Below are 24624 nucleotides of genomic sequence, written 5' to 3'. Positions count from 1 at the left end.
CATAGATTAGATTTTCGACCATGGTCCTGTTCTGGACTTGGTGAGGAACGAACTCGCCAGGCGCACTGTTGTGTCTCAACGTGAAGCTTTCTGGTAAGTACTGGTCACAGTAGATGTAATCACCTTGAGTAGAGTAATTCATTTTGGAGTGGCGATGATCTTGTGATGGTTGCTGTAATGCAGAAAAGAGGCTTCTCTGATCTATATAGCGTGAATGATGAAAGAACGCGGAGGTGTTTATGAGGACAGGTTCTGGACCTAGAATGAGAAAATGTTTTACCGCTAGAAAATGCGATATTGAAATCGTTTGGGGGAAGAGGGGGAAATGCAGCCGATTCGCATTGAAGAAGAGTGCTTTGGAGACGTATAAGACTGATGCACGCCTGAAGAGCCTTATTAGTCATTTTACATAGATGGGTCCTGAACAGTGTTTCCAATCGCCAATGGTCCGGATTACAATCTGACAATTAAAAGCTCCCATTATCTGTACGCAGTTCAAGATTCAGAATAGATTCAATCTTAATTGTAGGACTCTCAGTGAAAGGATATCCAAAAATGACGTTCAATACGATCGATTTCCGAGTTTGGATAAGAAATTATATTGCTACCCGTCGCTCCGAATCCAATATGTGCGTTTTATATACAATCTGTCCCAGCGTACCTGTTCGTCCCCGATTGGGAATACACAGAAATCAAGAAATCCAAAGCACCACTTATATATAATTAATGTACACCACCAAAACCAAACCACTTCTCTTCGAATCCTTTCAATTCGTCGTATGAATCCCAATCTTCAACGACCACCAAATCTTCATCATATCCATCAAAAGTAGACATACTCGTTACCAATCTAGGGTTGACCGCTACATCTAATTTTACACCCTCCCCAATCCTATCATTTGGCGAATCAATATTACCATACGTGGTACCTTCCTTGAAAGAATCATCGCGGATTCTATGAACCTGCGACCAAAGCGGCCTCTCGAAATGAGAATGCTTAATCAGATTCGCATGTACGAACATCCACTTTCCATAGGGATCTGCTTGAAGCATCGTATGTCCTCCCGATTGAGAACTTCCGGGAATTTTGGCAGCGCCAACAGCGTTCATTCTTCCTGGGCCGGTCCATGACTTTCCAAGAAGAAGTGCAGCCGCCCGAAACGAATCCCGATCACCTCCCATAAATCCATAGAATTCTTCATGATGAAGTGCAAAATACTCAATCAGCCATAGGATATCCTGATGACGAGTTCGAGATATCATGACCTGTCCAGATTCTCCCTCGTATTCATTCCGACATGGCTGACCCAACAAACGCCACATCGGATTGGTGGGATGAGATTTTGAATAATCAGGCCACAATAAAAGTCCTGTATCTCTCCATTCTCTTCCTTCAAACAGATATTCGGGATTCCGCAGAGGATAAGAATCTGTATCTAGATACAAGATATCATCAAATGAAGACTGCTGAATAGCGGCTCCCTTTATTTGAAAATCTTTCCACCCCGACCCTTTTGATACGTCTCCTACTACGCGCATTGTAACATTAATGCCGCTAGGACCGGAATCAGAGTTCTGCAACTCTTTTAGATCGGAGAGAATACTACTAAGAGCAGGTGCGGATAATTCGGAGTCGAAATGAAATATTTCGACTGGCAACTTGCAGTTGTAAGATTTTAGAAGCCTAAGAGAAGTTCGCGCACGAATCAGGGCGTGACGATCTCCCGCGGCCATTACAATTCCTCTTTTGATCTTCTTCTCTATTCCTGGCACATCGGCGCTAGAAGATGATGATGAGCTCGTTTTTCCTATCGCCTCAATTTGTTTGCGACGTAAATTCGTTGTGATCCCTTTGCGCCACGCATAAATCTGAGATGAAGGTATATCTGCCCATGTTTTCACATTTCCGTCAACAGCACCTCGGTCATAATTAGTTCCATTAACCGGGCAGGTTTGGGAATTTAATGAGACAGCGTCATCGTAAGATAGAACCGGGCGTGATAAAAACTGCTCCAAGATTCCATTCAACCTTGAGATTTCTTCTGAATCTGGTGGTGTCTCGTAATGAAAATAATTCTGAGCTTTCTGCGGAATATAACTCGATAAGTCGTCAGAGTTTAAATGAGAAAGACTAGCGATCAAAGCTATAAAAACGATTGCGCCAAAAGTAGCGAGTGCACGAGTTTGCCTCATTCTTTGGTAACTTTACCAAAAGAGAATTTCCGGAGCAAAACTCGGAATGACCGGATTAATGAATTGTAGTGTGATGGAACTTTTCTTTCTAGTAAAAGAAGCTCATTGCAAGCAATTGCAAGTAATATACAAAGATCTAGGGCAGAGACATGTGTAATGTATGTTGGCGGCGCAGTGTCTCGGATGATCTTACACCCGATTTAATAACGTGTGTCCAAAACCTTAAATTTTAATGCTTGTGTGATTTCTGCTCAAACATACAATATAATTTTTTAATATATATTGTTACGTAAGCGGACACAATAGGAGTTGTAAGCTTTACCACTACGCCACGCACGCAATCTGTCCACAAAAGGTACAGTATCAGGGATCGAAGTCCTGACAGCTTACTACTATATATATACCCTGTAATATATATTGTTTTATTTATGTCTCTATTATCAATATTCCAACTTAATAATTAATTAATATAAAATGATTATAAAGATTAAAGAATCTAAACGTCTTATTGAGTAGGAAGATTTATTTATTTCTTTTTTCAAAAGATTTATTAGAATCTTTAAATTAATTAAAAAAATTTCAGATATAAAGTAAACGCTTATTTCTAAATCAAATATTACTATTCTATTACCTAAAAAGCTTAAGGAATCTTTTTCAAAGATTGTAAAACATTAGAAAAGTATATTAAAGAGTAAAAAAGCTTCTATTATTTTCATTACTAGTTTTGCTTTTTCTATAATTTTTTTTTAAAGCTTTTTAAGATTAGTTCTTTTTTATTTAGTATATCAATATTACAAAATAAATCTTCTCTATACAAGTCTGCTTTCAATTCTGAAATAGAAAATATAATATATAATATATTCTATCGATTCTCCTTCAAATAATACATCAATAAAAGAATAATCTCTATAATTTATAAGATTTTCAATATCAATAATTTTTTTCAAAAGAATTTTGATAAATTTTCAAACAATATATAAGAAAAAATAGATAAATGGATAGATATTAAATATATATTTATAGAAAACAAATCAATTCTATAATAATAAATGGTTTATATAGAATTAGTAAAAAAGAATAAAAACAAATTTAATAATATCTTTAATAAAAAAAAATAAAAGAATATTCTTTGTAATCTTTATATACAAGAATACTTTAATAAAAAGTATTAAAATATTATTAGAGTAAAGGTTTATTATACTTATTTTGAAAAATGTATTTCTATTTCTTTTATTAATAAGGATTTAGATTCTAAAAAGAAATATGTTTAATATATAAAGCTAAATTCAAGTTCAAATGAAAATAAGAATAATAATAATAATAATGAATTAGAGGTCGAGTCAAATAATAAGGAGTATATAGAGTATAATATTATAATAAAGAAATAATTGAAAAAAATAAATACTTAAAGAAAAAATAATCCGAAGATAAAGAAGCTTTAAAAAAAGATTTCAAAATATTAGAAATATTTAAAATACAAATATTCTAATACTAATCGTTATTATTAGATTTTTAATATTAAGAATTATTATATAATATTTATTAATAAACAACTTGAATAGGCAAAGTATATTATTAAAAAAACTAATAATATAACTATTAATTTCTTTTCATATATATGGATTATGGAATAGACTGTTAAATAAAATTGTTGTAAGTTTAAATTGTATAATAATAAAAAGAAAGAAAAAGAAAAGTCTGTTTTCGTTCTTATTCCGATATTATAATCTATTATCAATATTTATTAACTTTCTTTACTGTTATAACAATTATATTTTTTGCTTTAGACTTACTATCAATAAACACCTTCTTTTCAAATGCTATTATTATATTTACAAATATTCAATCAAATATTCAGTAATCAATTTATAACTTTATTATTTTTTCAAATAATATTAATATTTATTTTATTACCTTTATATATACAAGAAGATTTTCAAATTTTATAAGAATATAATAAATAATTGTCAGGGAGCAACCACCTGACAGAGTTTATATAGTAGATCCACTATTCCGAAAGCATTCAGAACACTTCACACTTTTGTAAGTTAATAATAAAATAAATCAATTCTAATATTATATTCCGAATACAAAGGTATCTTATTCTAAGCTTCTTATTCACTAAGCAAATCTAAACAAGGATAATTATACTTTGAATTCAATCTCGATGATTGATTCAGTTGTAACTATATATATTTCTAATATAATTCTATGTTTATAGATCTATGTTTATAAGACCAGCTCCTTCCTAATTGGCACATACCATATAGGTCTATACAAAACAGAAATAAATATCAGAAAGCAACCATCTGATAGAGTTTATATAATAGATTCACTATTCCGAAAGTATTCGGAATACTTTATGCTTTTGTGGGTTAGTGGTAAAGTGGATCAACCCTAACAATAATTAAATACTAAAATAATAGATTTTAATTGAAGAAAAACGATTGAGAATATAATAAAACTAGTTTGTAAAGAATTTCTTATTTTAAAGTAATTAAAGATTATTAATGTTATACTTCTTTCTGATATTCTAATTAAAATTATAATAAATATTAAAGAGGATATTAATATTTTTAAAATATATTATAAAAAAGTATAATAAAAAGAAACAAATAATGTTTTTCTAAAATTAAAAGATTAATAATTTAATAATTAATAAATAATAAATATTCATATTTTATAATAATTTAAAAATAATAATTTAATAATTAATAATTGTATAAAATAAGCTTTTAAAGACTTTAAATAATAAAAACAATATTATGGATATATTTTATAATTCAAGAAGTATACCCTTATCTTTATAATTGTTTTTATATCTGTATAACTCTTTTAATAGCTTATTTAAAAAACTGTTGATAAGTATAGTATTTTGAGTGTTTAGTATAGTAATAATAATAAATAAAGCTTTTCAAATTTCCAAAACTTAATTCAATTGAATATAAATTGGGAGAATATAGTAGGAGGTATTGAATTAGAATGCTATATTCTATTATTATCTCTTTAATTTTATTTGCAAAAGTATAATATATAAATGTATTATCTATTAAAATAACAAATCTTGGATTAGGATATAGATTATAAAGAGATAGAATATTTTCAATAATAAAATCAAAAAAAAAGAATAGTATTAAATATATCTAAAAAAATAATTGATATAATATATTTTTTAATTATATATATTGGTAATATAGAAACTCCTATATAATCTATCAATTACCTTTTTATTTTTGTTTTAATTCCTTTTTTGTTATATCTATATTTCCAATTATTTGTGTATTTAATATTATCAGACTTGTTGATATATATAATCTGATTTTATTGAAAAAGCTATATTTTATTTATCCAATTGTTTTTAAATTCAGTATTTTTTTAAATTATCTCTACAGCTAATTGCTTATAAGTAAAATCAATTCTTTTGAATATATTATATATCATTACTTTGTATATATCTATATCAAAAATCTTATAAAAAAAAGTCTTTAATTTTGTTTTGATATAATTATAGTAGTTTGTTATAAATCTTTTTTACAACTTTATTTGTTTTAGATATAATAATATTAATAGGATCTTTTGATAGCTGTTTCTTAGGCTTTCCCTTTCTAATACGATTTAGATATTTTCTAACTGTTTATATAAATGTTTTATAAATTAAAGCAATTATTTTGTAATAATTAGAAGTAATGAATCTTTCCCGATATATTAATATATAATCAATTACCTTTGAATCGAAGAAATCAAGTTAGAAGGGTATTATAAAGACTTTGTATATAATTAAATAATAGAATCAAGCTCTAGTTTTAATTTGATATACTTACTATAGTAATTGAATGCCTAATTGTGAAGTTCTTAATAGAATAAATAGATTATAAATGTATATTACGACTTTTTGAGGTGTTTTATAAAAAACACTAAAATTTAAGGTTTTGAACATACGTTATTAAATCGGGTATAAAAGATAAAGAGATATCTTAATACAATAGTCATCCAAAAGAGCGACCTCGCTGGATTAAATATATTTAGAACGGTTAAAGTTCTAATTAAAGGTAGACTAGCGGCTAAAAGAGCTATTACAGTGTTCAAGACTTTATTTTGAGGGCCTTTAAATTACACCGGTGAAATATTAATCCGTAAAATGATTACACTCAATTTAATAACGTGTTTCCAAAACCTTAAATTTCAGTACTTTATCAAAAACACTTAAATATTAGATTTTCCAATTTCAATCTATAATATCTTTATTAATTGTGATTTAATTCAATTGAAAATTTAATTAAATGATAGAGAATAATGAATTGTATTATTTATACAATTTTTGATTATTTTAAATCGTTATTAATCGAATTAGAAATTTCAAAACGAAAGTTTGAAAATAGTTTGAAAATATATTAATTTTCAATCTCAAAATCGAATTTATATTTTATTCATTTTCAACTTTATAATTATTTATTTAATATATTTATAAAACTATTTATTGATTCCTTTAATTAAGATATTAATTATTCTGAAGAGTTTATTCAATTTGAAGATATATTGATAAGTCTAGAAGTAATTGAAATTAAATTTCAAAATTAATAAGGTAGAAAAAATCGCTTATTTTTTTTGGAAATACGTTATTAATTTGGGTGTACGGAGCTCATTTTGTTCATTTTTTCATCATCTCCAATTATTGGGATATTCATGCATTGGCATATTGACAAAAAGCGGAACCTTGCTACCATGACAATTATTTTCAGAGAGATCTTAACTCAGGTGGCTCTACGAGTAGCAATTGGATCACAATTAAGCGCGAAAGTAATCCGAAGTTTCCTCGCACGACATGTGCCCATAAGGTTAGCTTCAATATGAAACGGCTATACGCGCTTTCATACCATGAATAGATGAGCCTGCCCAACGACAATCTTCTCGACGTTGTCTACCAGTACTCTCTTTATATAAAGCAAATCGAAATACGAGAAACCATTTGAGATTCCATGACAAATGAAGACGTATTTGTTCAGGGAAAGAGGGCCGGAAGATTTCTGTCTCTCCTAGAGCCAAGACTCCAGCTCGTATTTAACTAAATATGCTCTCGCGAAACTCTGCGGCATCTGATATTCAACGATAGTAGTTACTCACAAAGACATTGACATTACGACTTTGTTACTTGCAAACCGATACAATATCTGCGAAGCAAAACTCATAGGGTTGAGGGACGTGGTGGCATCAAGCAAGACACATCAAACTAAATGTAAAGATTCACATTCTGAGAAGCTTGACTATGTCTATGTTGATCACTCCATGTAAAGAATCTTTCCTATGGATTTTAAATCAGCGAAGTGTGACGAATACAAGTGCATCGATGGGTTCTAGTTTCTGGTAAGGGGATGTTCTTACTTAGTATTGGCCACAGAGTGACTACCCAGAGATGTCTTGTATTCTTATGAAATACAAATTGCTCATGCCAATAGTTTGTGCAGAATTGTTTGCAAAGTGTCAATGGACGTCTCTCCGGCTCATTTCAGTGTCTCATAAACCAATGGAATAAAAGGCTCAGTCCCCCATGGTAGCCATGTTTTTCCAACCTCGGATTTTCCTTTAATGGGCCGCCACATAAAGTACCTGTCGACATCAGTCATTGCCCATACACAATCGAGATTCCGAGTAGTGCTCACTGAGGCTCAGGAGACAGTGTTTCCTCCAGATTTTTCCAAGTCGTACTTGAATTTTCAATACTGATGTTAACCACCACCTCGTAGTATGTCATGAATCCATACTCTTCGTATAGTAATCTTCCCGTCTCGGTCGCCTCTACATATGCATCGACACCTAGTTCATCAGCTCTTTCGACACCCCAATCCATCACCAATTTCATAGCACCTTTCCTACGAAATTTCGGAATGGTGAACGCGATGTTTAAGACTGCGGTATTGCGATTTTAGCATGGATCTTGTGTTTCCGGCGAGTATAACATCAGATACGCTTATACTTACGCAAGTATGGTCGATTACAATGTAGGTAATACTTATGGGCCTCAATTTGTCGAATGAAATTGTTGGCATATTCTCGACCGATTCCCTCTGGCCACCAAAGAGCAACGACCGGGTCTGCATTATTGACAGTGTCTGCAACCGCTTCGAAATAAATCCAATTGGCAGCTCCGATCAGCTTTCCATGCGTAGGCTCAATGATTTTCATCCAATAACTATTAGGAGATCTCTGTGCATGGTGTCTTATTGCAGATTCTGTGGCTATCTGAATAGATCGCTCTCGTTCCTGCGGGGAGCTATCTTTGAGATAATAGACTATTCGAAGATAGGAATTGAAAGGGTTCTCAAAGGCTTCCCAACAAGCTTTCATCATTTCCTTGAATTCGGCTTCGCTTTCGAACTCGAGACGTTGGAGATTCGATTTCATTGTAATTATGGATTATGTCGAAGGTGACGTTGCAGGCAGGTGTTATTTGGTGAACTATAGAAGACATATGAAATGTTATTTTTGGCCGATCCTGAATTCAATCATTCATGACACCTTGCCGTGGCTACCTATGTATTGACAGTACCCAATTTCTCATTTTGCAATTTTAAGAATATTCACCTTTACTTTTCCTCAAACCCAGAATGTGAAATTTAAATTTTGAGTTCTCCGCCCTTCAACACTTCTTTCCGTATTTGTTTTGACGCGTAAATGACTGGTGCATCAACACGTCTTTAACCATCAAGTTTCAAGACACCAAACTGTACAGTGCTGTCGCCTGATGATATTCTCATTCTAATGTTTGATCATCGATTCCCTCTTTAACGACAATCAAACCTCGATGCTTACCTACCTACCTACCACAACTCATTACAATATCAAGGCTCGAGCCACAGCTTTTTCATAGGAGTACTAAAAATGCTACGTGTGATGCGGCTATGAGATATACACAGAAATTATATACGAATGAGATGGAGATCTTGAGAAAACTGCTTGTCGGGGTCAATCATTGGCAGCGGAAGCTGAAGAGATTTTATCTAGAGTATATAAAGTTGCGCCACATTTATCCAAATCTCGTTCTTCAATTCTAAATCCGGAAAAGGCTACAATGCGTAAGGGGAGTCCCTGGTCATGCTGGAAGGCGAATGAAAGTATTAGGAATGCGGCGACGGGGATTTAGATGCCGCATGTGTTACTGGTTAGGAAGGAGGATTACCTAGATTAAGCACCGGATGGCGTAGAGAGGAAGTATATTTATATTGTTCAAGGGGTAAATCATTTTTGTTTTTGACACCGACGAGGGGAGAGGAGATGGGACGCTGGGCCGGGCATTCGCGCTCTGGGGAAATGCGCATTTACATGGTTTTTGACAAGGCAGGAACTGGGATTTGAGGAGGAATATGATGGTCAAGCTTTGTGTTGGTTCAAGGTAATGTAGGAGTTTTGATAGGCTGGACTTCACTCTTGCGATCAGAAGCTTTTGATTTCTGTATTCGATTGCTAGTTTTGGACTTTGGATACCCTGGGAAAGTGTATGAATAGCAGTGATATAAAGATATGAAGTTTCTAGACCTTCATAAGCGAGCGCTTGCTATCAGCATTCACATTGAGAATATTGTATAGAAGTAGTGTAGCCATTCAAGCAATATATCGAAGCAAATCTGGCATGAATGAATTGCCACCCGTTGACCCCAAATTGCCCAATATGTATTCCCATCCCACTCCTCGCTCTAAAAATCAAAACTTGCGTAATCCATATACAACCTCGCCTCTTCCGAGAAATCCATATGCTCCTGCGGAGATTTCAATTCCGGCGGCGAGATGATATTCTTCAACTCTCTCAGCGACTCGATATCCTCCAGCATCCCTCTATCCAATTTATCCCATATAATGCCATAACCCGGTTTTGCCGCTCCAGCAACAGTAATCACTCTTTTATTCGTAATCACATAGTCGCATCCCGTATCCCATTGATCGCCTTTGAATTCTTCCTCCAATACCTGACATTCATGAACCAGCGCTATTATTCTCGTATCCTTATTCACAGCCCCTATCGAGTATAACATTCCCCATTCTAAATCGAAAAATCCATGACCCTTTCCAAATCGAAGACCTTTGTAATTTATGGCGCCGGTTCCGGTTACCATCAATGGTATTCTTAATCCTTCGCTTCGTATCGCAGTCAATGTAACATGTCTCCCATATCTTTCCATTCCATCCAAATAACTCGCAACCTCCCATTTGCGTTCCGGAATTTCCTTAGGATTCAGCAGGAAAAATCCCCTTCTAATCCCATACGTTGTACAAATGACAATCTTCCCATCTTTCAGCGCCTGGCATCGCAGTTCTTGCAGACAATTGTCGGGAGCAATAAATATCGTTTCGGCAGACATATAACAGTCTAAATTAATTAAGTGACGACCTGCATCATTGGAACCCACGAAATCGCATATGAATGAAGAGTAGTCGTGGTCGAATCTCGAGTCTGGGATAGCTACATGGCGTAATTCTTCCCAAACCTTTTCACGAATCTGAGATTTGTGCGTGGAGGCTGGTGGCGTTGAGCCTGTTTGGAGAGGAGGAGGTCGCTGGGGTGCGGATATGGTCATGATAGTCGAGTGAGTGTGATGTTGTTTAAGATTACGATTATTCTGCCGATGAAGGGGGGTGATTTTGGAAGCGGTAAAGATCTAGAGTGACTAAGCTGACTTCTAGATGTGAATAGGAATTGTAGCAATGGTATCTGAATTATCGTTCATCCGAGTCTTTATTTGAAAAATACGGTGTTTATATTTGGGGGGAGGAGAAGATTTAAAAGAGACCGAAACAAGATGTCTGGGCGTGAAACTCGAATATAAAAATGTTTCACACATGTGAAGTGCAGATCCGGGGAACGAACATGACACGGAAGTTTAAAAGGTACGTGTCTCAAGCCTTTCTGCTCGTATTATGATCCCGAAACTTAAAGCATTTAGGGGAAGAGGTTCCTGTTATTTTGCGCATGTTTGATGCATCTGGAATATACTGTTTACTCTTTATGAAGACTGATTCGAACAGTAAGGTCAAATCTTCTCTTCCATCAAGTCATTCTGGGCCCTTCTGTTTAATATAAAGTCTGTCACGAGGTCCCTGGTACGTCCTTCATTCACGCAATTATGGTGCCACATACAGGATGCAAAGGCTGTATACATGCAGTGCAGCGTCGCCAGGCATTAAATTGGAAGGTCCCCCACGCCGCCACGAGTTGACAGAATGGAGACACAATTTCAACAAGCATTATGACAGCAAGAGCACGTTTGATTGGGCACATAGAAACTTGGGGACATGAGCCCAGTGCCCGATTGTTGCGACGACCTGGAGGAAATGCCTAACAAATTTGCAGTGTACATTCCGAATTGGCCCAATTCTGTCTGTCACTTGCATGTCCCAATACACAAACTTCTTTGCGAAATCTTCGACGAAATACGCCACTGCTGCACGCGATTGAAACTCAAGGTGGTGATGTAAATTAGGAGATGGTCGTTGTCGTGATTCGATCCCTTTTGTAAACCAATTACTCCACCCATGTGCTGTTATACAATTATTACATTTCCTCATATCATCATGGTCTTTGCCCTGGACCTGGAGGTCCTATTTGGCCTGGCATCTCCTGCGCTCCTTCGGCTTTAAGTCTTTGCAAAGTTTGATCGCGCTGGTATTCCATAACTCTTCGCTTTTTGAAGTATTGGACCTACACCACCGCCAAGTCAGCTCAAATATTCCCTCATGTACATTCTTTCCTAGGTACTCCGGCCCATACTCAGCTCCCAATGAAGAAAACTTACCCAACTCGTAGCACAATTACTTTCAAATCCTTTGCTCTCTGCTGCACATGCTTTCTCCGCCTTGTCCTTCTCCGTAATACTATCGATGATTTCTGCTTTGTCCAAACATTTAAAATAAGCATCCCTAGCTTCCCAGCACCTAGATCTTTGTGTGCGGTCCGGGGCTATAGGCGCACCATCCGCGCCAATTTTGGGGGGTGGTAAGGAAGCTGGGGTTGAGGATGAGAAAAGGCCCATAGCGTGCTAATCTTAGATTTAGACGGGGGTGGGAGATTGGAGTGTTTAACTGCGTGAAGTTATTGATTAGTTTTCAAAGATACAATGCTACGGAAGAGCTTTGACTTACCAACTATTGTCTATGGATTCCAGGTTGTTGTGATAAATTGAGAGGTTCGGGAGAAGTTAGCGATCAGCCACAGCCACAGCCACAGCCACAACACTTTCATCATCGACCTCGGGAAGCTGAATACACCTGGACACGCTTAAACTTCGGGGAATAGGACACACCCACCAAGACGGCATCTCTTGACCTTGCAGAACACGCCGTCTCATTTTCTTAAAGTCTATTTCACTAACCCAGGCGAAGAATTGATTGTGCTTTGACATTTGTTTTTGATGATCTTCAAATCAAGTGTGATCCTTTCGATTGTTCGATTCTACTCCCTCATGAGTGGCGAGTCCCTATGTGTGTTACCAGCCAGAGACTAGTTGGCCTTACCTATGGCCTTGCTCATACCGAGTCATACATCAATACGTTTCTGACTAGATAGTAGATATCAGACGTGGAACCAATTTCAATCCATACCAGGCAGATCAAACTAGTGGATTATCTCGATTCCCCAGTCTCACGGGATCTTGAGGGTCTTGACTCTTGAGGGTCTTGAGGGTCTTGAGGGTCTAAATGCCCCGAAATGGAGAGACCAGAGTACTGGTAGCCAATAAACACTCTTTATAGATCAAGTGTTGATACTACAATAGTTTATAGTGCCTCAAATTTCCAATGCCTTATGAATACTAGTATACTTCTGATAGGGGCAATCCACTGGAATTTTTTTCTTATTTCAAGACTAGTTGTGCGAAGTCCAGAACTCAATTCATATTCATATATCTTAGTTGCTAGTTGATCAACGATATTTCCAGAAGAAAGTTGCGAGAGTGGCGATCTTATATGATGTGGAAAACCCAGAAGTAGACCGTTTGTTTTTGTTTTCTAAGTCTGTTTGTTCTCAAATCTGTTTCCAGTTCATTGATCGAAATTCATCAATATTACAAGGACAAAATTCACCTCAAAAGCTCCAGAATAAAATGGAACAGTAAGTTTGAAGTGACGAAAGATATAAAGAGCTACGTAAGAGGCGTGTCCCACCCACGCCATCGACAGTGAACCGGGAGTCCATGCGTGAGTTTCCTTTCGATCCATTCCAAATACAATCGCGTGCTTGACCTTGACTTCTTGTCTTTTACAACTTGCACCTTTCTTGATACCATAAATGTTATGCTGAAGAATGTATCTCAACAGGAAGCTGAGAAACCCAAACACTTGATCTCGAGGCCATCTCAACAATGCCGGCAACTTCAACGTGGGACATGATGTACGGTAGAAACCACGCCAATGGATCTCGGTCGCCGGATCCGAGTCCGAATAAAATGGACCTTCCATTATCTATATTGAAACATTTGCCTACGCCTGTGCTAGTCCTGGATCAGTATCGGAAAGTGCTATGGTCAAACTGGAAAGCAGAAGCTTTGTTGGGTAGCACAGATTCTTGTAGGAATGATGAGAGCGCATTGATCGGAAAGGACTTAGATGAATTGGGTGTCACATTACTAGATAATCGATCATGGGCACCGGTTCTAAGTGAGATAGAGTATCTTCGACGTGGCGGTACCTCACCAAATGATGAAGATTCGAGCTTTTTTGATGGGTTCCAGGTAGTGGTCAACAATTCATCTAGGTCGAATGATCAGAAGGAAAGACGATTTCGGGCTTGTATTGATGCTTTGAATGAGGACCGTGGCCTTCATTTCATTCTTACCTTCGAATCTCCGATATTCTTGCATGGGAATCCCATCAACTCCGGGCCAGGCTCAATATCGTGGCCAAATAAAGTAAAAGAGCCTCAACATAAGCCAGCCTTCATAAGGGATGACATTTTTTGTTCTCTTCGAAAAGCAATTTTCGACAATGTTGACACCCCCGCATTCATGATAACTGCAGATGGTGAATATTACCTATCGAACCGCAAAGTTCGAGATGTCTTAGGAAAGTCTATGGGGGGAGATAATGGCTGTGGAGGGGATATGTTCCGAGACGCCCTACAGATATGGGATGAGGGATACACTCGTCAGTTACCACCCGATGAATATTTTGGAACAGTCTTGGCAAGAACTCGACAGCCGTTTGCGAATCAAAGATCTGGATTCATAAACCCCATAAATGGAGATCGATTGACAAGTTTAATTTCTGGAGAATGCCTTTATGACGAAGCTGGGATCTACTTAGGAGCGATCTGCTGGTGCGAAGATATACAGGAATACGAACAATACCTGGTTGAGAAACAACACAAGTTACTACGAAGCCATGAAACTATCTGCGATTTGATGCCACATCTAGTGTGGACTACAAGACCGGATGGATATTGCGATTGGTACTCTAGGCGGGTGAGGATGTATTCTAGTAACTGCTCACAATTCATAAGAAACTAACCTGCGCCGTAGTGGTACGAATACACTGGCATGTCTAAGGAGGAAAGCGTTGGCACCGGGTATGAGAAAGTGATTCATCCGGAAGATTTGAATATTCTTAGAGAAGCTTGGGCTTATGGACTGGCAAATGGCAAAGATGGCGAGGTTGAGGTACGGTATCGAAGGCATGATGGGGTATACAGATGGATGCACACGAGAGCTTGCCCACTACTTGACGACAATGGAGAAGTTCTGAAGTGGTATGGCACAAATACAGATATCACGGATACTGTGATGTCACGAATTGAGGCCAAGAGGAACAAGCATCAAATGTTGACAGTTCTGGCTCATGCCGAAGTCAACATGTTTTGTGTTGATAAAAATCGACTAGTGACAATGGCGGAAGGAGCCATGCTATGGGGTACCAAAACTGAGCAAACGTGTCAAAGTAAGGAAAACTTGATTGGGAAAAATATTATTGAGCATATGCAAAGTACGCAGGCAGGGGGTATACCGGGTTCGTTTATCTCATCCATTCCTCTGTGAGAATAACCCCACGTTACTAATATGTTCCAAATTTCTAGGTCACGAAAATTCTGTCCTGGAAATATTATCTGGAAAGGTCGAAATGGCAACATGCGAAGAGAAGATAGGAGACAAAAGTTACCGAACACGATTGGTGGCAGATCTCGAGCATAGCAGCGATGACGGAGGACAAGCACCAAAGGTCATCGGATGCTTGGGCTTGAGTATTGATATTACGGATATGGAAAAACGGGCGCAATTAGAGATGGATAATACGAGGTTGATGATTGAAGAACAAGCAGCCAAAGATTCATCCAAGATGAAAAGTCAATTCTTAGCAAATGTGAGTTATTGGTACCTCGTGAAGACTTCCAGAACGCTAACAAGATTTGTAAAGATGTCGCATGAAATGCGCACCCCGACGGCGGTGAGTCTTCCCCCTCATATTTTTTGCCCAAGTTAAAAGATTATTGTGCTAACGTGTTGGTATTAGGGCGTGATTGGCATGGTGGACTTACTAGACGAAGACCCAACCTTAACTTCTTCGCAACGCGAATATGTTTCTAGCATCCAACTTTCGGGAAGAGCACTCCTGACCATTGTGAATGACATCCTCGACTTTTCGAAAATCGAATCTGGTCGTCTCGACATCGAAGAAGTTCCATTCAATCTTTGTTCCATTGTAGGAGAGCTATGTAAATTGTTATGCGTTTTTGCTAACCAGAAGAATTTGGTATTCAATTACGAGAATGAGGTTGACGAAAGCCTCGAAGTCCTGGGAGACCCTGGGCGAATCAGACAAGTCCTATCTAACCTTTTAACAAATTCGCTTAAATTTACGGAAAATGGATCTATAACAATAAGCGCGAAAGGAAAAAGAATAACGGATCCAGGCAACATTGGAAAAGATACAATTGAGGTCAGTTTCGTGATTAGAGATACCGGGATTGGAATATCCAAAACAACCTTGGATAAGTTGTTCAGACCCTTTAGCCAGGGGGATTCTTCAACCGCGAGATTATATGGTGGGACGGGTCTAGGTCTGACAATATCGAGGAATGTAAGTATCTTCTTCTATTCTTCCAATGCCTGTCCACCAGAGAACCTCACTTTATTTATTGAAATTCCTACTTCGAGATACTGATTCTAAGACTAGCTTGCAACTCTGATGTCTGGAACGATTGCTCTTGATTCAGAAGAAGGAGTTGGGAGCACGGCCACATTCACAATACCATTGAAGATATCATCCTATTGCCGTTACCCCCGACGTTCCAACACTCCGGCTAAGCTTGACTTTTCTTTCGCCAACAATAACTCTGATTCACAATCTTTGCCGAGTACGCCACTGGCTCTTCGACCAAGCTCTCACCGAGGGCAGGTAAAACAACAACTTATAAATCAACAAATCTCGACTAGTGAAACCAATCATGTCCTCCCTCCATATCTAAGAAACGGAGACAAGTACAAAAATAATGGGCCAAAACTTCCACTGGAAGAACGAGGCGAGATCCTTGTTCTAGTTGTCGAGGATAAGTAAGCTGGACAGATCTATTATAAGCACATCCTTTAATTTCTTGCTTACCAAGTATAGTGCCATTAATCAAACCATCGCATTGAAAACTGTCCGAAATCTAGGATTTCAAGCAACAGCCGTTTGGAACGGACGCGAAGCATTGAATTACTTGAGCAATCCTGGGCCATCTAATCCGAGACCAGATATCATCTTGATGGATGTCCAGATGCCAATTATGGATGGTTATGAAGCAACGAAAATTCTAAGGACGAATAAAGAATATGAAAGGTATTTAGAGCATGATATACGGCCGTTAGAAACAGCCAAAAAATTGGCCACCGCGAGACACTCAAATCTGAATGGATCGGAAATGGGGAGTCCGACTGGCAAGACACAAACCAAAACGAAAAGTAGACTAAAAGATCTTCCAGTGATAGCTATGACGGCTAGTGCGATCCAAGGAGACCAAGAAAAGTGCCTCGAGGCGGGAATGGATGGATACTTGAGTAAACCAGTTGAGAAGGAAAGGTTGGAGGAAACGCTGATATACTGGGCACAAAAAACAATAGATGTCCGAGAACTTGCAAGTCTGGGGGCCTCGAGTTCTGATGGCAAACATAGCAAAAATGATTCTGCCGATTCTGCCGTTGTCATGATAAACGAGGATTCTACTTGGTCACAGGATGGGGGATCGAGAGACGGCGATCTAGATGGTGGGGATGGGAATTCAGAAACAGCTGGTCCACACTGATCATATTGTGGTCTCATTGTTGCATGTGGACACCGAATCTGTTGGAACTGAGGCTGTTGTAGTGGGGGAACTGTGAAGAACCGGCCTTGGTTCTGTGAATGGCGCAGAAGTTTGTCTGTTGAAACGGATATTCACGGTTCTTTGGGTGGTCCAAATGGCGTATTTTGATAGTAGTATCGGGCGATTCCTTGGAGAATGGATAAGAAGGGACTTGGGATTGAGACTGGATTGGATTGATGATGTGAAATGATTGTATTATACCTTGGCACTGATTGATAAAAGAGTTTCTAGAGACTACCTGCCTGATCGAGCATATATATAGATAACGGATAAAGGGGGGTTAGAGTTGTTAAACGAATATCATAAATTTTGTGGGAATTAGTTTCTGACGTGCCGAGTCCAAGACTTAGGTGCTAGAGACTACCTACCTAATCCGGAATGTTGTAGAGAAACCCCGCAGATGCAGGTGCTCCGGCAGAGATCTTGGCGTACTTGAACGGTTAAAGGGGGTTAGATTTTTAGACGAACATCATGAATTGTGATTGCAACTGGTACCTGGCGTGCCTGGCGTGCCTGAGTCCTTATCTAGTGTGTCAGACATGCATTGACTCAAGACATATAAATTAACTTCCAAGATCTACTGATAGCACGTGTGCCGAGTCATGTCTTTATCCATCCTCGGCGTGAAGATGAGCGATCAATAAGGTAGAACCGAAACGGGGGCAAGGTCACCAGGTCTGGAGTACAACAATCGAGGGTGACAGGGGCAAGGGGTAACTGAATCACCCAAAGTTCACCGCCCAAAATTTGGCCAATCAATTTGCTTGCCGATATCGTCGTGCATACGCTATCTGAGCTGAGTAGCTTTAAGCTTCAGTCTTAAAGCTTCAGTCATTCCCAACCTCTCTATCTCTGATCCTTCAAAACAACAAACATCATTAAATCAATTCAATAACAAATCCGTGGTAAACTTCCACGATTCCCTTCATTATGTTACGTTCTACTCTATTTCTTGCAGCGGCATCTCTAGCTACAGGTGCAGTTATTCAACAACCCATTGCGGAACCCAGCTCTCAATCTCTCATCAATGAAAAACATAAACCATTGATCAAATCTTCTTCCCTCCAAAACGATATAAAGACAAAAAACCTTCTCAAACGGGCGAATCAGCTTTACAAAATTGCAGAGGAAAGTATTCCTGAGTATAATCACCCAACGAGAGTTATCGGGTCTAAAGGTATGTTCCCATTCCTTCATCTCCTCAGCTGCTCAAGACATTTTCTGACTCACTCTGTGTAACAGGCCACGAATCAACTGTTGATTACATCTACTCTTCTATTGCGTCTCTCGGCGACTACTATGATATCTCCAACCAATCATTTCCTGCAGTAGTGGGCAACATCTTCGACTATCGACTCGTACTGGGCGATGCCGTTCCAAAGACTGCTACCCCCATGAGTCTCACACCTCCAACAGCCAACAAAGATGCGGTTTTCGGCCCACTAGTATTGGTTAGCAACAGTGGTTGTGATGCGTCCGACTATCCCGCAGAGGTGGCGGGCTCTATCGCTTTGATCCTCCGTGGAACTTGTTCATTTGGAGACAAATCTGCGAATGCCGGTAAAGCAGGTGCCATTGCCGCAGTTGTCTACAATAATGCAAACGGATCTCTCAGTGGAACACTGGGAGCACCAAATGCAGATCATATCGCCACTTTCGGTATATCAGACGAAGAAGCAGCTCCATATGTCGAGAAATTGAAGAATGGGGAATCCATTGATGGATCTGCATTTGTTGATGCATTGGTTGAAGAAATCAACACCACAAATATCATCGCTCAGACCAAAGGAGGCGATGCAAATAACTGTGTAATGTTGGGAGGACATTCAGACAGTGTTGAGGCAGGACCGGGTATCAATGACGATGGAACTGGCACTATATCTCTGCTTGAGGTTGCTACACAGTTGACCAAGTATAAAGTCAACAATTGTGTTCGATTTGGCTGGTGGGCCGGTGAGGAGGAGGGACTTCTCGGTTCAGACTACTATGTTTCCCAACTTTCCGACGAGGAGAATTTAAAAATCCGCCTTTTCATGGATTACGACATGATGGCTTCTCCAAACTATGCTTATCAGGTGTACAACGCCACTGATGCCGCCAATCCTGATGGATCCGAAGCATTGAGAAACTTGTATACAAAGTGGTACAAATCTCATCAACTCAACTACACATATATCCCATTCGATGGTCGAAGCGACTATGATGCTTTCATCAAGAACGGTATTCCAGGTGGTGGAATCGCAACTGGTGCTGAAGGTGTCAAGACTGCCGCTGAAGTTGAAATGTTTGGTGGTAAGGCTGGAGATTGGTATGATCCTTGTTACCATCAACTTTGTGATGATCTTTCAAACCTTGCTCTTGATGCTTGGTTAGTCAACACCCAACTCATCGCTCATTCGGTTGCTACTTATGCGGCTTCTTTTGAGGGATTCCCAAAGAGAACTCTGGAAAGCGTTAGTGCTGCTTCTGCAAAGAAAGTGAAGGAAGAGACCAAATATCATGGTCCTCAGTTGATCATGTAATTTTCTTAGTAACATTTATAAAGGATATACAAGGGACTTCAGAGCGTGAAGATGGTTGTAATTTTTAGTATGCCTCACATCTTTTACAGGCAGACATCGAATTTAATTTTTTAGCCATGATATATCTATATCCGTTTGCATGCACGCGATACCCTTTTTTGAGAAGTACGCCAATCATAATAATAATTGTGTCATGTCACATGCTTCATTTGCTTAACCGTTACAGGCAGACGCTAGCGAATTGATGCAGGAGGCTGTGAAATATTGCGGCTCCTAATCATGCATCCATAACTCAGATAGAAATTCAGTTTTATAATTCTGTGTCTTCGCAGTTCAATTATTGACCATTGAAGAGGCTGGATGCAAGCAAATATAAAGCTTACCGTTACACGAATAGGTTCGATAGCGGACGGCTTGTTGTGCCGCCGGCCTTACAGTAAGTGCCAACTGCTATCAGCCGAAATGTGTTTTCACACCAAAACTTATCATTTATAATCCTAAATTTTCCTATTTAATATTAATATAAATAAATCTTTTTTTGTATTTGTTAATTTATTTTTAATTGAAATTTAATAAAAATAAGATTGATTATTTTTTTGATTTTTTTTTGATTATATAATATAGATTGAAAATTAGAGTATTTTCAAAATAATTTGATTTATTAATAAAATAAGCAAAAATCAAGCAATTTTTTTGATATTTTAATTTAATTATATAAATTTTCACAATGTAAATTTTTAAAAGATTTAAAATTTTGAAAATATCAATTATCATTATAAAAACTTTCCAAAAATAAATTTTCAGATAATTTGAATTATAAATAATAAAGATTTTTGTATTTGAAAATATAGTAAAAAGCCGATTTTTAGTATGAAAATGGATTTCGGCTGATAGCAGTTGATTAATACTATATGTGTCGCGCTGTCGTTTCAGTTAACCTTAACTTATTGAATATTTCCCCAACGCATCTTATATCTTTTCCAGAACACCTCTTCTTACAGAGGCGTGTACATTCAGCCTCAGATGCTCTACATTCGACATGTATTAGCAGGATTCTTGCTAAGCCACTGCTGGGATAAAGCATGGTTTTTATCAAATAGCCCCCACAGCTAGGGTCGCTACATGGGTCGACTACTTTCTCGTCATCTATAATCCAATGGATATTTCCATGCGCATCATGAGGCAGACTTGCAGTCACAATAACTGGTGCACATGTGCAATACTCTTCATAAGCATCATACCTAACTGATATTTATCTCTGTCACATCTTTTAGCGATTTGTTTCCAGACGATGAAGTCATATCCAGTCGTGGCTGAAGATAAATGTGAGTTGCTTAAGATTACGAGTAAGGCTGTGGCATGCTAGGAATATATATATGTATCTGCTTTTCTGCTCCATGGAGTTCTTGTTGACATCGCGTGTTTCTTCTTCTTCGATAGGTTAAGCTCGATACAACAAAAAATTCCTAGTGTCAGAAAACTGAAAAATCAAACAGCACCAAGTCCTCTTGCTATCACGTCTTTGAAACAGATCCAGCATGCCAGGTCATCATTCTCATCATCGTCAAACCCCTCACCGCGGGTCCGAACCCAAACATCGACCCCCTCCAAGACAGCACCTGTCTTCGCCTCCACAAGCGGAAGTTCGTTGTCTAACTATCCGCTACGCATCTTTGGACCACAGGAGCTATCATAAAGACTATAATCTACCTTATGTTCGGCGCTTTCGTCACTCGAATCGGGGCATGGTGACAGATCTTCCGACTAGCGGGGTAGTCGGTAGGAACAATTTGCAAAGCTTGGTGCAGGATAAATTGACGACGTTGATGAATAGAGAGTTTGCTAATTGGTGAGTGCTTTTCTTGCTGCTGGTATCTGTTGATACCTATGTTTTGAATGGATGGAGTTGGACTTGAAAATTAGTGATGAAGATGTACTATGAGATGGCGGGCTGGACTTTTGTTAATCCTACCTTTTTTGCAGGAAGTTCATCGGTGCTGAGAGATCACTGCCCGGTCCGCCGAGTAATAACACACCATGGGGATACAGTGAAAGAAGAGTGAATGTTTACATTGAGAGACGACAGTGAGGAGGGCGAAGAATTGTCTTTAGAGGCTTTCTACTTACATGGGTTTTCGGGATCGAGGATTCTTGTGGTGGATTACTATTGAATTTGAAGGCTCAGAAACGAAGGCACACTTGAATGGATGGGTTACGATTTCATTTCTTGTTGGCTTGTGGTGATGGTGTTTGATTTTAGCTCGGCATGGGATATGGTTTTGATGAATCTTTTTGTGAATCGAAGGATCTGGGCCTGTGGCTGTGGTGTATGTCTTATGTCTGTCTTCTATTCTCTTCTCTTCTGTCACTAGTTCTTGTTAATTGATTTTGTTCATTTGGTTGGGTTTATAAGTTAGCATTGCAAGTAGGCAGAGATAACGAAGCTTATGAATTGTAACCTCCATTCTACGCTTTGCTTCCATTGGCTGCAGTAGCTAAGAATACCCATCATTTATATCATTTTGATATGTGGCTATAAACCTACATCCATCCAACTTGCAAACCTCAAGGCCATGCAAGTCGACTTCCAGAATCTTCAAGTGGGATGCAATATGTTCCCTCGAATTCCAATTGGCTTCAGTATGATAGTACCTCGCTCCTAGTCATCGAAAACGGCCATGTGATGCATTTCACGCGGATAAATACTTCGGCTACAACAGCCGGGGATGAATTGCGGGGTACTTTGGTGCCGGAAATTCTAATGGCTAATATGGTGCATAATCTGGATGTCCGATAAGATTTCTACATCTCTTATTGAGGGATTATATACCTAGCGAGCCTAGGAATGGAATAAGAGTTTCTACACCGGAGTTACGACCTATGAGCTGTCAAGTGGCAATCAGGATTAGCCTTTATTTTGTCGTCATACCAAGCCAAGGTCTATATATATGTGGCTTATCCCCCAGTTTGGCAACTTCTCTGTATGTGCATTGATTTCTTTTACCGACTTAATTCACCATGGTGTTTTTCAACCTGTTGCGGAGAGGCCTAGTTGCCTTCGCTGCTACCGTCTACATGATACCTGCAGCTTCAGGTGCCGCCAATAATTTAACCGTGGTCTCCAATTTTGGCTACAATCCCTCAAATGTTACAATGCATCTCTATGTTCCAACCAAACTCGCTCCTAACCCTCCAATATTCGTCAATCCACATTGGTGCCATGGAACGGCGCAAGATGCGTTTGCCGGCACACAATTCGCAACGCTAGCCGATACCTACGGCTACATTATGATTTTTCCCAACTCTCCAAATGCCGTAGATCAATGCTGGGACGTTTCTTCCAAAGCGTCACTTACGCACAATGGCGGAGGAGATTCTTTGGCCATTGTGAATATGGTCAAATATGTACTCAAGACCTACAAAGCTGATCCCAATCGCGTGTTCTCGATGGGCACTTCGTCCGGAGCAATGATGACGAATGTACTCGTGGGCGTTTACCCTGATATTTTCGCTGCGGGCTCTGCATGGGCTGGTGTGGCATTAGGATGTTTTGCCGCAAATAGCAGTGCCGTAGATCTTTGGTCTAACGACTGCGCGACGGGCCAAATAATCAAGACAGGTTCGCAATGGAAGAGTATTGTTCAGGCTGCGTATCCGGGCTACAAGGGATTTAGACCAAAGATGTGGGTGTTACATGGCACAGACGATGCGGTACTTTATCCACAGAATCTCCAGGAGGAAATCAAAGAGTGGACGACGGTACTGGGTCAGTCGAAGACTCCTCTCACGACGAAATCGAATTGGCCGGATGCGAATTGGACGACGTGGGACTATGGGGCGAAATTCAGAGCCACGAGTGCGAAGGGGGTGACGCATAATATTCCGACGAATGAGAGTGTGGTGATTGATTATTTTGATTTGAATTGTCGCGGACCTTCGTGTTACTCGAGACTTACGGCGGGAGCTAAGGTGGGGGAACTCATGAGTAGTGTGTAGAGGGAGCTTATCGTATTAAAAACAGCTATTATTCACAGTGTTAGCCGATTCATGAGAAAGGGGCTAGGTAAAAATCAAGGAGACAGAGTCTTGAATTCTTGTTGTAGCGAGAATGATTTTTTTGCCAGAGGATGAGGGGGCGAAATCCCGTTCGTGGCGTCTTCTTACACCATCAGTGTCAATATGGAAATCACTCCATGTCATATTTTCCTCGTGAAAATCCCATTTGTATCGCTCGTATTAACTACGCTTCTTGCATTGTTACCCTACACCACCACCCATCGAAACCATACCTAGTAATCCAGAATACATAGACCCAAATAGTACTTTCCATACAGCAGATTCATGAAACATCATATTCTACACTTACTTTTCTGCGACGGTGTGCAAGTTCAATCATTTTAACAAGAGTATTCTATCTAGCAAACACTCATACATGTGGGATATCGATACAGTTCCCCAAACTCGACCATCATATCCAATACTCATCTCAATGATGCAGAATCGTTGCATGTGTGATTAGGTAGTTTGTTATTTTAAATCGCCGACTTGAGAAATGCGTATTTACCATTCGAGTCGCTGTCTCCGAGAAACATC

At 38.6% G+C, this 24624-nt stretch overlaps 8 protein-coding genes across 8 annotated transcripts; 4 read left to right on the top strand and 4 right to left on the bottom strand.

Annotated features, from left to right (window-relative positions):
• Window positions 1-723: 723 nt before the first annotated feature.
• On the bottom strand, window positions 724-2193 carry EAE98_007367 (uncharacterized protein; the record flags this gene model as incomplete). Its single annotated transcript, XM_038954990.1, has 1 exon — window positions 724-2193. One exon carries the CDS (start codon window positions 2191-2193, stop codon window positions 724-726), a length of 1470 nt encoding a protein of 489 aa, XP_038808640.1.
• Window positions 2194-7691: 5498 nt separating this feature from the next.
• EAE98_007366 (uncharacterized protein) lies at window positions 7692-8592 on the bottom strand (the record flags this gene model as incomplete). The annotated part of the gene is made up of 3 exons (XM_038954989.1): window positions 7692-7797; window positions 7851-8097; window positions 8169-8592. The coding sequence occupies 3 exons, from the start codon at window positions 8590-8592 to the stop codon at window positions 7692-7694; spliced, it is 777 nt and encodes a 258-aa protein (XP_038808639.1).
• A 1289-nt stretch (window positions 8593-9881) lies between these two features.
• EAE98_007365 (uncharacterized protein) lies at window positions 9882-10760 on the bottom strand (the record flags this gene model as incomplete). The annotated part of the gene is made up of 1 exon (XM_038954988.1): window positions 9882-10760. The coding sequence occupies one exon, from the start codon at window positions 10758-10760 to the stop codon at window positions 9882-9884; it is 879 nt and encodes a 292-aa protein (XP_038808638.1).
• A 992-nt stretch (window positions 10761-11752) lies between these two features.
• Window positions 11753-12212, bottom strand: EAE98_007364 (uncharacterized protein; the record flags this gene model as incomplete). The annotated part of the gene is made up of 2 exons (XM_038954987.1): window positions 11753-11881; window positions 11976-12212. 2 exons carry the CDS (start codon window positions 12210-12212, stop codon window positions 11753-11755), a joined length of 366 nt encoding a protein of 121 aa, XP_038808637.1.
• Window positions 12213-13538: 1326 nt separating this feature from the next.
• EAE98_007363 (uncharacterized protein) lies at window positions 13539-17449 on the top strand (the record flags this gene model as incomplete). The annotated part of the gene is made up of 7 exons (XM_038954986.1): window positions 13539-14636; window positions 14694-15177; window positions 15245-15528; window positions 15583-15612; window positions 15679-16245; window positions 16342-16718; window positions 16777-17449. The coding sequence occupies 7 exons, from the start codon at window positions 13539-13541 to the stop codon at window positions 17447-17449; spliced, it is 3513 nt and encodes a 1170-aa protein (XP_038808636.1).
• A 990-nt stretch (window positions 17450-18439) lies between these two features.
• Window positions 18440-20031, top strand: EAE98_007362 (uncharacterized protein; the record flags this gene model as incomplete). Its single annotated transcript, XM_038954985.1, has 2 exons — window positions 18440-18686; window positions 18752-20031. The coding sequence occupies 2 exons, from the start codon at window positions 18440-18442 to the stop codon at window positions 20029-20031; spliced, it is 1527 nt and encodes a 508-aa protein (XP_038808635.1).
• Window positions 20032-21016: 985 nt separating this feature from the next.
• EAE98_007361 (uncharacterized protein) lies at window positions 21017-22552 on the top strand. The gene is made up of 3 exons (XM_038954984.1): window positions 21017-21356; window positions 21472-21880; window positions 22015-22552. The coding sequence occupies exons 2-3, from the start codon at window positions 21570-21572 to the stop codon at window positions 22118-22120; spliced, it is 417 nt and encodes a 138-aa protein (XP_038808634.1). The 5' UTR covers window positions 21017-21356; window positions 21472-21569; the 3' UTR covers window positions 22121-22552.
• Window positions 22553-23049: 497 nt separating this feature from the next.
• EAE98_007360 (uncharacterized protein) lies at window positions 23050-24027 on the top strand (the record flags this gene model as incomplete). The annotated part of the gene is made up of 1 exon (XM_038954983.1): window positions 23050-24027. The coding sequence occupies one exon, from the start codon at window positions 23050-23052 to the stop codon at window positions 24025-24027; it is 978 nt and encodes a 325-aa protein (XP_038808633.1).
• Window positions 24028-24624: the final 597 nt, after the last annotated feature.

The sequence above is a fragment of the Botrytis deweyae genome, assembly GCF_014898535.1.
Source record: "Botrytis deweyae strain B1 chromosome Unknown BDEW_017, whole genome shotgun sequence".
Lineage (NCBI taxonomy): Eukaryota > Fungi > Ascomycota > Leotiomycetes > Helotiales > Sclerotiniaceae > Botrytis > Botrytis deweyae.
This window is presented reverse-complemented; position numbering and strand designations above follow the sequence as displayed.